General features: G+C 42.1%; 1 protein-coding gene across 1 annotated transcript in view; it reads right to left on the bottom strand.

Moving 5' to 3' along the window:
* The window catches only part of NPC2 (Niemann-Pick disease, type C2), a 25433-nt gene extending 11607 nt beyond the window's left edge, over positions 1–13826 (bottom strand). Inside the window, exons 1-3 of the mRNA XM_006865608.1 lie at positions 13745–13826; positions 2702–2809; positions 751–923 (exon numbers count right to left, since the gene is read on the bottom strand). Of these exons, the coding sequence (XP_006865670.1) occupies positions 751–923; positions 2702–2809; positions 13745–13826 (363 nt within the window). The remainder of the gene's footprint in view (positions 1–750; positions 924–2701; positions 2810–13744) is intronic.
* Positions 13827–14188: the final 362 nt, after the last annotated feature.

Raw genomic sequence — 14188 nt, 5'->3', positions numbered from 1 at the left:
AACAATTCCTGTTTGCGCAGTGATTCTTGACCTGAGAGCAAAGGCACATGGCACGTTTGAGGGCCAGGCGTATATATATTTTCAATGTGGTATGTGTACATTAAAAAAAAAGTTAACAGAGGTAAATACTGTTAGCTGACAGTGCATAAAGGGGACTGTAATTACTGTAATGGTTTGTTACATGTGGAATTGATGATCTATTCAGTAAATCTTCACTCAATTCACAACAAATGCTTTTTTTTTTAAAAAAAAAAGCTACCTCTCTACTACAGAACTAACAAATGACTGCTCCTTTTCTGATTCCAATGCTAAGATAACTTGAATCTCGAACAGAACTTTGTATCTACATCTTTTAACACTGCACACAGACTTTGGTTACAGGCCTGGCTCTAAGACTAGGCTATAGTATTTACTGGTGGAATAGATTCTATGCATATTGCCTAACTTCTGAGGTTCAAATCTCTTCATCTGTAAACAGGATGATATTAACCTCTTCACAGGGTGGCCAAAAGAATCAAATGAAGTATTACACATACGAATGTCATCATTAGGACACAGTCCAAGAACAAAAAATATCTGCCCTACTACATGATTCCTAACAATGAAGACTATCTCCTTTTCCTCAGACTTTCAGTTCCTCATCATACAAATGAGGAACCCTGGGTCCCAATCTTTGCTTCTTGCCCCGCCCCTTTAGATTTTCAATCCATTCACAACACATCCAGGGTCTTTAACAACAACGTCACTTACAGTGGGGTATTCGTTCTTCACTGGCAGTTTGTTCAAGTAGTTGTAGCTCTTGTCTTTTTGAATGGGGCAGCTGATTCCACTCTTACAACCATCAGGCACAGGGATGGGAAAGGGGACTGGGAGACCCATCACAATGCCATGCACCAAGGCTGTGCTGTTTTTGGAATAAGTATCTATAAAGGGAAAGAGAATCTGATTGTAAGGAAAACAGCCTATTTCTGAACTCTAAGTGAAAAATCTGGGTATGTTCCCAAACCACAGCATTGCTATAAAAGCACATTAAAGCCTGTACGTCTTGATTCCCAGGATCAATTTCTCTTTGTAGCTATGCTCAGTAGCAAGCGCTCACACTAACACTTGAAGGGAAAAAAGCAGCAACCCACAGGAGTTGCTTTCTTTGCACTAACCCCACTTTGTTCCTCGCTGCCTTTCAGTTTCTCGGAAGAATCAGAGCTGCCTGGATAAATTTGGTAGTAAATTTTAATGTTTCTGTCAAGGTGCATTGTGCGTCTTTTAGAAGATTAGTTTCTGGATTCTCAAATATCCTGTCCCAAAGAATTCCATTGCTGTTGTTACTGTTAAGTGCCGCTGAGTCAATTCTGACTCATAGAGTCCTTGTATAGGGTTTCCAAGGAGCAGCTGGTGGGTGGGAATTGCCGACCTTGCGGTTAGCAGTCCATTGCTTATCCAACACCAGGATTCCAGAAGATTCCATTAGCAATTAATAATTCAATGGATGGCAATATGGAAACAGTATGGAATAAGTTCTCATAGAAATGCCATGGCTGTAACAATGGCAAAAGAAGCAAAACCTTTAGAATGTGTAAAAGATTAAAAAGAGGTGTATTTCTTGCTAACTTCCACCTGCATATCAGAAGATGAGCTGAAAAAAGGATAAAGGTATTATAAAATTAATTAGGAGCTGTTAGCGTATTCTGGAGATTTAGGGAGTATGGCTCTGTTTCTTTCTTTCTCTCTGGGTTAGGGTTGATTTTTTTTTTTTTTTAAAGAAGGCAATTTTGTTTGTTTGTTTGGAACAACAAAGGGGCTAGGTTATTACTCAAAAGAGAAAACAGGGATTGAAGTTGTCTCTACACTTAAAACAAGAGAAGACAGGAACTTTCAGATTTCTTATTAGACTGTTTAGTCTAGTTCTCTAGGGTAGAAAATGAGGGAAGGCTGATGGACTGTCCAGAAATAAGCATTTTTTTTTTGCATTTGTCTAGATTCTTGAGAATCTGAAAGTGATGAATATAGTATAATAAAGCAACAAGTTCCAACACTATTTCTTCAAGTTGAAGAAGAAAGCTCAAACTTCGTATTAATGCCTGGGTTTTCAGTAGCTTTCCTAACCCTTACAGAGACTGTGAAATATTGAACACACCTTTACTTTCAGACAGGTCATAGGCTCAATAGCAAGGCATACTGCTTGAAATAACATTCTGGAGGAGCTCCAAACTCTAAATTACTGGCGGTTGTAGTAATATTCTACAGTGCCGACATTCCCTTATCAGTCTGCTGTGCAACAGAGACCACAATGGGACAAAGAAAAGCCGAGCTCTTGCCTCTAACCTATTATTGTTGTCGCTGTTAAGTGCCATCGAGTCGGTTCCGACCCATAGCGACCCTGTATAGGGTTTCCAAGGAGTCGCTGGTGAGCTTGAACTGCCAACCTTGCAGTTCAAACAGCTTTGTAGTCTGGTGCATTAACCCAAAGTCCCACACCAGGGTTGCGCTCTAACCTATGAACACATGTAAATGTCCCTGTTGGCTGAATGGGAGTCTGCCAACTATGGAATGCAGGCATGCAAACACGGAACTTGGTCTGAGTTGGAAGAAGACAGAACTCCTGACATTCAGTCCCCTTCCTTACATCCCCTTGCTCACTTCTGGACTTGAGATTTACGTTCTGCTTTACAATGAATTTGAAGGGAAGAGGCCTTGTACTCACTGCTGGTGAAGGTGACATTAACACTGTAAGACTGTCCTCTGACCAGCTGGCATGGCTGAGTGGGGCATGGGCTCACATTCACTTCCTGTACAACTCCGACCACAGACCCTGCAAAAAAAAAAATAAATAAATGAATTGGAACAGAAGGAAAAATAAACCAACTAAGCTGCTCCCTATCTAATGGGAAGCTGCTCTGCTCTTTCAATTAGCATGCTTTCATTCTTTCTTCTTTGACTATTTCCCTGGGATCAAATGCTTCAAGACAATGCTCTATTAAAAGCCAGAATCTTGATTCATCCTACTGCCAAAATCATATCCTATAAATCAGATGAAAAGAGGCTTGTTGATTTCTTGACCACAGAAAGTTATTATTCTCAAACTAAACATCCAGAGACCATATCCACAAAAGGTCACCATCAAACAGATCAAGCTACAACCATAGGAACTTCTAAATTCTTGTGTTCCATTCTTAATGATAAGGATTCCACAGTTCAAAATCAAACTTCAACATTTGCCTCTCATTTCCTTTTGATTAAAATACCCCTGCTTTCTCATACATTTCCTAACTAACAGAGAAGCACTCAACATTGCAAAGAGTTTTCCATTAAAGGAAAACTGCATTTTATGCACAAATAGCAAGAAGGTAACATGGAATCTGAAACTCCAAGGAGGTAGATCCGAAATAAGACATCTTTCTACCTCAGGTTCTACAAGAGCATTTCTTTACTTAAGTTGTCTCTGTTAATATATGTTGGGAAGTCAGCCAGTTCTCAGAACAGACAGAACCTATTTGGAGTTTTAACTTCGGAGACTCATTTGTTTTAGATTCTGTAGAAATTGTACCTTGAGTAGCACAGACAAAAACTGAGGCACTGAAGAAAAAATGATGGTCAAATTAATCTGAAGACGATATCTACAATTTACCTTGTAACAAAGGGCTTTATCATCCTTGTTTCAAAGAGAAGAGAAGAGGAAAAAGATTATTGCAACTTGTCTAAGTCACACTGTCTGTTCAGGGCATATCCGAGACTCAATAAATTGGTCTTATTTTGACACTCTTAGGGAATTCAATGTAACCTTTAAGTAAGTAAGTAGTCATCTGCCAAATGGTTGTTGTTATTAAGTGCCATCAAGTCAGTTTTGACTCACACCAACACTATATAGGGTTTATGAGGAGCAGCTGGTGGGTTCGAACTGTCAACCTTGTGGTTTGAAGTCCAGTGCTGATCCTACAGTGCCACACCACGACTGTAGCCTTTAAATAAGTAGCCATCCTGACAAACGGTAAGAAAATCCAAAGAAATTCCTAATTGAGAATTACTTGAGGACCGGAAGACAAACCTAATTCTCTTACTCAAAGCCTTTTCAGGTTTCTTGATTCAGCACTGCCTCCTTGGCCTTCACCACTGTTCTCTTCCTATGCCTGAGGTTCAACATTCACAGCCTTTGTGATTTTCAGTGATGAAGAGACATAAATTTTCAGATTTTACAAATCCTTTGCCCAGTATTTTACCTTCTTTAAATCTGTTGTTCTTTGGCCTTACTCTGACTGCCTGGAGAAATAAAGCAGTTGTTGTTAAGTGCTGTCGAGTCAATTGCGACTCATAGCAACTCTGTGCAGGGTTTCCAAGGAGCAACTGGTGTTTCTCAACCGCCAACCTTGTAGTTCACACTACCATTGCAGTCCAGCGCATTCACATTAGAGCGGAGTTAATGAAATATTTGACCAAATATAGCAGGCTAATTATTAAGCTGATAATTGTGTATGGCCAGGGTATGATGTTATAAATTTTGGCAGAAGGTTCCCTACTCCTGCTATAGGGAGGGCATCGCTTTGAGCTGGAGCAAGTACTGCTTTATTTCTCCAGGAGTCCTGGTGTGGTGCTGTACTGAACCACAAGGTTGGTTTGAACTGTAAGGTTCAAACAAATCGCCACTCCTCGGAAATCCTATACAGGGTCACTAGGGGTTGGAACCAACTCAATGGCACACAACAAAGGTGATGGCTACGAGTCCTGGTGTGGTACTGTAGGAAAAGCACTAGACCACAAGATTGGTTTTGAACCTCAAGGTAGACAGTTCAAACAAATAGCCACTCCTTGGAAATCCTACACAGGGTCGCGATGGTCGGAACCAAACTGAAGACACTTAACAACATGATAGCTAGAGTCCTGGTGAGGTGCTGTAGGATAAGCACAAGACTGCAAAGTCAGTTTGAACTGCAAGGATCGCAGTTCAAACTCACCAGTAGCTCCTCGGAAACCCTATTACAGGGTTGAAACTGACTCAACAGTACTTAACAATGTGATGGCTGGAACTGCGGTTGCCTTGACAAGTACTGACCAAATGATTTAGAGAGCCTCATGGAGTCCTGGTGTGGCTCTGCGGGCTAATGTGCCAGAATGCAAAGTTGTTTGAACTGCAAGGTTGGCGGTTCAAGCTCACCAGCTGCTACTCAGAAACCCATACAAGGTTGCTATGGGTTGGAACCGATTTGACAGCACTTCACAACAATATATGGCCTGTGGGCTGGATAGTCTCCACTTCTGCTATGTAGGTTTCTGAGGAGCAGTTGATGAGTCTGAACTGCCCAGCGCTTATCCTTCAGTGTCACATTACAGCCTTGGAAATCCTAAGGGACAGTTCTACTCTGTCCTATAAAGTCACCATGAGCTGGAAATCAACTCAACAGCACTGTTTTTGTTTTTAATTAGAAGTATGGGGAAAAACAGCAAACTATCAAAATGTCTTGGCTTGCCTTTTTTTTTTTTTTTTAATGTTTATTTGTTGCTGAGAATATACAAGAGGGCTACCAAAAGTTGGTGAGGAAATGGAATGAAAAGATAGTGGATTGTATGTAATTAAATGTCACGAGCTTTTTGAAGTCCCTCATACATAGCAAACCACACCAATGAGAGTTTCCACAAGTTCAATTCAGTAATGTAGATTACATTGTTCCAGGCAGGTAACCATTCTCATCCTGATTCACATCAACTACCTGAGAGCTGCTATGGTCAATGTGACCCATACAGATAAATGTCTCAAGACAGACATTCCTATCTAGTTAGGCTAAATTGCTGGGGTTTTTTTTTTTTTTAAGTTTTTATTGTGAATTGAATGAAAGTTTACAGGGAAGATCATCAGTTTTACATTCAATAAATCATATACTTTGTTTCATTACAACGATTATAATCCCCTCAATGTACCATAACAGTATTTCTCTCTATTCATTTTAGTTTTTTTGTTTTTAAACACTCAGGCATATATAATAATTTAAACCATCAAAGGGCACATTCTGCAAGCCTGCCTCCTGGCCGCCAGCTCTCAATCCCTCTCTTCCCATGAATCTAGAGTCCTCAGCTGCTCCCTCTCTCCACGTCTCCATCTCTGCCTCCATCTCTGGTGTCGCTGCTTCTCTGGATAAGATCCCACATTCCACTTGTGCTCTTCTCCCTTGATGGTCCTAGGGTCCTTTGTTTCTGGACTGTAAGATTAACTTCTCCCCCATTTTTGTTACAAAACTTCTACCGTTACAATTGTGATGGTCACAATTAGTCATGATAATAATTACTCACTATTGAATCATAAGAACCTTATCCCTGTCTCTTTTCACTAGACCCATCTAGACAACATGAAAACTATTCAGCAGGGACTCTATCTTCCCCCACACACTCTTAAACTAAAGTTCCCCTTGAAACCTTGTAAGCCCGTCACTTCATGCCTTTATCGCCCCCTCATTTTGGTAGCCAATGTCTAAGTTGCCTGTCCCCATCTACCCCGTATGTGAAGATTCCTTCCTTCTCTGTTGGAATTTTGAGCTACTAGAGTAGTGGTTACGAATCGGGCTGCGAACCACAAGGTCAGCAGTTCGAAACTACCAGCTGTTCCATGGGAGAAAGATGAGGCATTCTGTTCCCGTAAAGATTTACAGCCTTGGAAACCCTGTACAGGGTTGCTATGGGTCAGAACCAACTCGAAGGCACTTAACAACAACATGAATATAGGTCAAGTTCATCAAATTATAGAAATTTACCCTCATTTCCTTTATCAAAAATTGTTTATTTTTTATCTTCCTCTAGTCGAGTTCTGACCATCGAGGCTAGGTCAAATGGGTACTATCTGAAAGTCTGGGTGTTCTTGTGCGTCTCTCTTCACTTCATATCAGCTGGAAGCTTCACTCTCAGCTCTAGCCCTCTGTGGCTATGTCCTTGTCCATGGGCTCAGGACTTCCCAGGTCTCACCACACTTTGGACCAACCAGTCCTTCCTCTTCTTCTCTTTCATCTCCAGGTCAACGGGAGTCTGTGGAATGTGGTTGAACTCAGCCTATTTCTTCATTGCTGCCTTTCCCCCTCTCCCACTCACCAGTAGACCAATGTGGTCACCAGGTATCTTGCATGCCTGCTCATATGTTCCCTTTGAGTTTCAGTCTTAGTGGGGGGTTTGTCCTGAAGGGACTTGATTGTTTGCCTTGATGACTTCCCTGGCGAACAACTTGCTGATTCTTATAGTAGCCAATCAGAGTGCCATTTTTGGTTATTTTCCTGATGATCTTTCTTTGAAGATGTATCTTCTGTCATTCTAGCTGTTAAAGGCTGGTCTACTTGTCCTTTCTAAAGGTAATGTCCCACCTCAGAAGGTTCTGGAAGTGGCTCAGGATTCCACCTAAGGTCCTATACACTGCAAAGTGCTGTTTAAAGAACACTTCAGGGGAGATTTTTGGTTTAAAGTTAAAAGATTATGACTTAGGGCAATATTTTCAGGGATTTACTCAGCCTTCATGATTCCAGAAAGTACAGATTCTGTAAGAATTTGACATGGTGTTCTGAATATTCCCCTTCCTGTCTTGGTTTTTGAAATTTGGCTAATTCAGAAACCAACTCACTTAGGAATTTACTAAGAGAAACTTCCATTTTAACACATAACGACCCTAGTCAGAGGAACCACCTACCATCTGAACTGGGAATGACCCTCCAGAGAGGAACTACCTACTGTTTCTGGAGTCCTGTGTAGCCCTGTGGGCTAATGCATCAGACTGCAAAATCGTTTGAACTGCAAGGTTGGTGGTTCAAGCTCACTACTTGCTCCCTGGAAATCCTACACAGGGTCGCTATGCGTTGGAATCGACTCGGTGGCACTTAACAACAACAACCTACTGTTTCTATACTGGGAACAGCACAACTTCCCATGTATTTCTGAGTTCTCTTTGGTTATTTAGTCATGTTCTCTTAAGGAGGAAATCTAAGAGGCCACTTATGAGTGATGAACTATTAGAAGAACAAAGAGGAGGAACAAAGGTTGAGGTCTCTGTAGCTTAGGGTCAATCTAAGTTTGTTGTTGTTAAGTACTATCGAGTCACTTCCAACCCATAGCGACCCAGGATAGGGTTTCCGAGGAGCAGCTGGTGAGCTTGAAATGCCTACCTTACAGTTTAAACGCCTTTGCAGTCTGGCACATTAACCCATAGTGCCACACCAGGACGCCAATCTAAGTTTAAGGCCCTAATTAAACTCAATTTCAAATAGTAAAGATGGCAGAAGTACCAACTGCATTAAAGAATACCTCTAAGTCCAGGTTTCTTCTCTCTGGAAGGACTTACTTGGCTAGGTCTACACAGCTGCTTAGAATGAGCTTGCAAATATTGCATACATTTACAATGCAAGCAGAAAATGCAGGAAGTACTTTAAAAAAATCATAAGATAAATGTGACATGCCAGTGTTATTTTAAACATGTTTCAAAATTTGGTTTATGACTCAAAAACTAGGCTTAGCTATGAAGCTATCTAACGGAAGAGAATAAAGAACTGAGAAACAACACTACATTTCTCAACAGAGCGCTTCAATTTGTGAACCAATACTTTCTGTTGTTAGGTGCTGTTGAGTTGTCTGTGACTCCCTGCATCCCTGAGTAAAACACAATGAAACAATGTCCCTCATCATCTTCACAGTGGTAGGAATGCTCAAGTATACTATTACAGCCCATGTCACCCCATTTATTCAAGGGTGCCTTGTTTTCCACTGACTCTTTATTTTGCAAAGCCTGGTGTCCTTCTCCAAAGATTGGTCCCTCCTAATGAAGTGTCCAAAGTAAATGAGATGAAATCTCCCAATCCTTGCTTCTAAGGAATATTCTGGCTGTACTTCTTCCAAGACTTCTTGGTGACTGATTTCCAAAGTCATAATTCTCCTCTGACACAAACAGGAATCAAAATCATACTGACTAACATTGCTTCAGCTAGGTCTGTAAAAATCACCTTGTAATCCCTTATCGGTCATGGCGAAATTCTTAAATTCTACACACAGGATTCTCTAGTCTCAGCATCAGAAGCCGTCTGAGAAGCGATCGTTTCCAACTCTTCCTATCTTCTATATGTTGTTAAGTGTCAATCCCTATGACGCTGTATAGGGATTCCGAGGAGCGGCTGGTGAGTTTGAACCACTGACCTTGTAGTTAGCGTCCAATACTTATTCTATATCGCCACACCAGGACTATCTTCTATGGATAGGGAAAAAAATCCTGAACTTTAATCAACAACCTACTGAAAATCAGTGACATTAGGCTTTTAATGTCGAACTTCTACTTATTTGAAGGGTAGGTCACATGATGTGAAGGAATTAAGCAGAAAGTAGTTCTTATAGCTCCTTCACCCAGTTTCTTGTTGACTAAAGGTTCTTGGACTTCCAATGTCAACGAACAAAGTTCTCAGCCCCCTCAACCTGCAAATATTGCAAAACTCAAATGTCCAATATCTCACTTGAGGAAATCCCACCTCATGAGAAGGGAGTGTAGAGTGGGACTCAAAACTCTTTTGATGTAGGCACATAAGTTAAAAAGTTGTATTTATTTCCCAATCGAAATGTTAACTGAAAATCTAACTGAAACTCTCTGTCCCTTAGGAGCTTTGTTCCACAAATGGAAGCATCCCAATCATCTTGGAGTCAGTTCTAACTCCTGGCGACACCCACTAGAGCTGGAGCAGAGCTGCGCTCCGTAGGATTCTCAAAGACTGATTTTTCAGTTGTATATTGCCAGGTACCTCTGGATAGATTCAAACTGCCAGCTTTTTGATTATTGTTGTTGTTATGTGCCGCCATGGAGTCGGTTCCGACTCATAGCGACCCTGCACAGGGTTTCCAAGGCTGTAAATCTTTACGGGAGCAGAAAGCCTCATCTTTCTCTGGCAGAACAGCTGGTAGTTTCGAACTGCTGACCTTGTGGTTCATAGCCCGATTCGTAACCACTATGCTGCCTGAGCTCCTTAGCCTTTTCATTAGCAGCCCCAAATGTTAACTCTTTGCACCACCAAGGGACTCCTCCCCATAGCTGTATACCTACTTTTTTTCAATTAAGCAGAGTATTTGCTGGATTTCCCTTAGGTTTTTTTTTTTCTTAAATCTTACCATTGAAACTCAAAATGGTTCACAAACACCCACCTGTTTACCATCTCGTACTAGCTGTGAGACCTTTGACAAGTTACTCTATGGAGTACCTTAGTTTCCTCATCTGTAAACCAGATTTTGTAGAAATGAGTAACAGTGTGTTAATCCAAACCTTGGTCACTAAATTTAATGTCAAGAAAGGCAATAACTTGAAGCAATAGGATCTTTCAAGCGCCAGTCTCTATCCCCAGCTGTGCTTTTGTCTCAACATGGATTTTGATGACAAAGTGGAATTAGTATTCCTGCATTCACTTTTTTTTTGGGGGGGAGGGGCAAACTGTAATTTTTTTTATGGGAAAACAAATACACAACTTGGAATGGATTTGAGGCACATTGTGCCATAAGCACATTTAAAGGGGCTAAACAAATTTTACAAAGCAAGTAACACTAAAAGAAAATGTTTCTGGTACTGGGCCAGCAGTGCAAAAAAACAGTGTATGAGGACCTGGATAATACACCCGTTTTGCAACAGTGCAACTTTAAGTATATACTGTTGACTGTCCAAAGTCCACGCAGAGTTACAACTCCACACTTCAACAACAACATGCCTACAGTTCCTACAGAAAACTACTTAAAAAAAGGCATAACCCAGATGTTCCCTCATCTGACCAACTCCACCTAAGTTTAGATGTGCAGAAGGGCTTAGATGTATCCAGAGTAAGCCACATGCAACATGGTACTTGATCTATTTTCTAAAATAAGGTTTCAGGACAATGACAGTAAGATAAAGAAAGAAAACATGTAGGAATGAAGTCCTAATTACTATACACGCATATTCTTTTGACAGTAAGGGGAAACATTTCACAGATAAGTTACAAAGAAAAGACAAATAAACAAATTTGTACAAGAAATTTAACACATTCTGCACAATGTCTTCACTTTGCTGTCATCATTTGTACAAACGCTTCATTGTTTATTTGACCATCACCATCAATATCTGCTTCCCTGATCATTTCATCATCCTCTTCATCTGTTACCTTCTCTCCAAGGTTTGTCACCACGTGAGGAAGTTCTGCTGCACTAATACAGCCATTGCCATCCTTATCAAATACACGGAATATTTCTCTAATGTCTTCTTCACTGTCTGTGTCTTTCATTTTTTTTGCCATCATTGTCAGAAGTTCTGGGAAGTCAACTGTACCATTACCATCAGCATCTACTTCATTAATCATGTCCTGTAATTCTGCTTCTGTGGGATTCTGCCCAAGAGACCTCATTACAGTTTCCAATTCCTTTGCTGTTATAGTTCCATCACCAACCTTGTTAAATAGTGAAAAAGCTTTTTTGAATTCTGCCATCTGCTCTTCAGTCAGTTGGTCAACCATGCTGCAAGCGCTACCAGTCTCCGAGATGCGATCACACAACCACACCTCACTTTTTCAACAAACACTTCGTGAGCAGTAACAATCAACTGGGATATAAAACAGTAAACTTATTCTAGTCTTATTCTATTGTTATTCTGGACTATAATGATTGCCTAGTCATGGTGTGGCGTTGTAGGATCAGCACTAGACAGCGAGTTCAAACCCACCAGCCGCTCCTTGGAAACCCTACACAGAGTCACTGTAAATCAGAACAGACTCAACAGCACTTACCAAGGTAACATGATTGCCTAAAGGACTTCCAATTTTCCTTTTAGCTGAAAAAATTTACAATGAGAACAGTTCAAATTTTAGAACTTAGGCATTGGGCTGCTAGCTGCAAGGTTGCAAGCTCAAATCCACCTGCCGCGCTGAGGGAGAAAAATGAGGCTGTCTACTCCTATGAAGATTTAGTTTCATAAGTTCTACAAAGGATCACTAGGAGTTGGAATTGACTGGATGAAAGTGGGGTGTTTTTTGTTGTTGTTGTTCATTTTAGAACTTAGAAAAATGCTTCTAGAACTTAGGAAAGTTCTGCTAAAACAATTAATTCCACAGATTTGACTGTATGAACTCACTCAAAATTTTTACCCCTGATATATTTTCCAAGGGGCCCTGGTGGTTTAGTGGTTAAATCACTTGGCTGCTAACCAAAAAATTCAGTGAACAATATGGCTGTTTGCTTCTATAAAGATTTAGAGACACGGAAATCCTGAGGGGCTAGAACTCTACCCTAAAGGGCCTCTATGACCCGGAATTGAGCTGTGGGTTTGATTAGAGTTTTAACATGTATTTTATACCAGCAAGGAGTCTAACCACGGTGGCAACACAAAATGGGATGAGCAACACAGTCGTTTTTACAGGAGGAAAAACTGGGTAATTGTTGAGTAACAAAATTCCATAGCACAAGGAAAGCTCAGAATAAATCAAGAAAAGGGGAAGTGACTATTGACTTGTCAGTGTCTTAGTTACCCAGTGTTGGTTTAACAGTAAAATCAAAAACGGGTATCTTTAATAAACACATTCCTCAGTTTAGGAGACTCTACCAAACCAGAACTCACTGCCACTGAGTTGAGTCTGACTAATAGTGAGCCTACAGGTTAGGGCAGTGTGGAAGCGCTTCTCAGGGTTTTCAAGGCTGTAAATCTTTACAGAAGCAGATTGCCTCATCTTTCTCCTACAAGCAGCTGGAGCATTTGAACCCAGCACTTAACCCACAGTGCCACCAGGGCTGGCTTTCTTTCTCCATCAGCTCTGAAGGAAGGGCCTGTCTCTTCCGAGTTTCTGCTTCTGGGTGATCTTCATGGGACTTGGCATTTCTCTTTCTCCATCTCAGTTCTGCTCCCTTGGGGGTGGTTGTTAAGTGCCATCGAGTCAGCAACCCTGTACAGGGTTTCTGAGGAGTGGCTGGTGAGTTTGGACCACCAATCTTGAGGTTCAAACCGATGCAGTCTAGTGCTTATCCTACAGTGCCACACCAGGACTCCTTTATTAAATCTTTTAAAGCTCAAAAAACACATATGCCTCATTAAAGACAACCCATTGCTAAAACGAATTTATAACCTCAGGCATGTTTAGGTGTTGTAAAGTGATTCCCACTTATGGAGGTCATATGAGCAACAGAACAAAACGTTGCGTGGTCCTGAGCCATTCTAACAATGGTTTGAGGACACTGTTCCAGTCACTGTGTCCATCCAGCTCGTTGAGGGTCTTCTTTTCTGTTGGCCCTCTTCTTCTCCAGCGGCTGGTTCCTCCTGATGACAGGGCCAAAGTATGTGAGAACTGCCATGGAGGTTAGAGATTACACCACTTATTGGGGTGGGGGAGAGGAAAAGGCCACAATTCGATCCATCAGCAAAAGGGAAATTTTTAAAAAACGCAAACAAAGGTATGGGGCGGGGAGATTATTCAAGAAACAAAGCATAAATAAAATGAAGGTATTTGCGCACTCCCCCCCCCCCGCCCCAATACACACACCACTTCTGTTCTGCACTTGGTACGAACTTTAGGAAACTTCAGCAAAACGCCCACCTCTAGAAGCATTCAGGAATCCCAAAACACGTGTCTCAAGAAAGAGACAATGTTTTGAGTTGTCGTATTTCCTGGAGGCTGGCCCCGCTCCCGCTTCCCACTCCCCGCGGAGTCGGACACGAGCCTGGCCGCTCGCAGGATCCGTCCAGCCCAGCCCCGGAGACTCAGCGCGGGGATGCGGCACTGACATCTCGGGCCCGCCCGGAACTCACCGCAGTCCTGGAATTTCACCCGTTCGGCTAAGGAAGCGGCGCTGAGCACCAGGAGCAGGAACACCACAGCTAGACAACGCATCGTAACCTAGGAAAGGTCCAAGCGCAAGGAAATGCAAAGTGGTTGCGACAGTCACAAGACAAACCTGCCGGGGCGGTAACGGGGAGGAGCCTAGTCAGCCGACAGTTCGTCAGCTTCCAAGGCCGAGACTCGCCCACGCCCCGCCCCGGCTCCAGGAGCCCGGCCAGTCTCTGTCCCTCTCCGACTCCGCCCATCTCCGCCTATTTTCTTCTCTGGGCTCCAGGACCGGCTAGGTTCCACCTCCTCTCAGCGTTCTGCCAGGACTTTGTCGGTACTCCCCTGCTTCCGGCATCTGGAGCACTTTTAGCCAATCGAGACCCTTCATTTCCCGCACTACCCAATAGACTCCATACGGTCCCGCC

The sequence above is a fragment of the Chrysochloris asiatica genome, unplaced genomic scaffold (genome assembly GCF_000296735.1).
Source record: "Chrysochloris asiatica unplaced genomic scaffold, ChrAsi1.0 scaffold00079, whole genome shotgun sequence".
Taxonomy (NCBI): domain Eukaryota; kingdom Metazoa; phylum Chordata; class Mammalia; order Afrosoricida; family Chrysochloridae; genus Chrysochloris; species Chrysochloris asiatica.
Note: the sequence above shows the minus strand (reverse complement) of the source record. Positions and strands in the feature narration are given on the sequence as shown.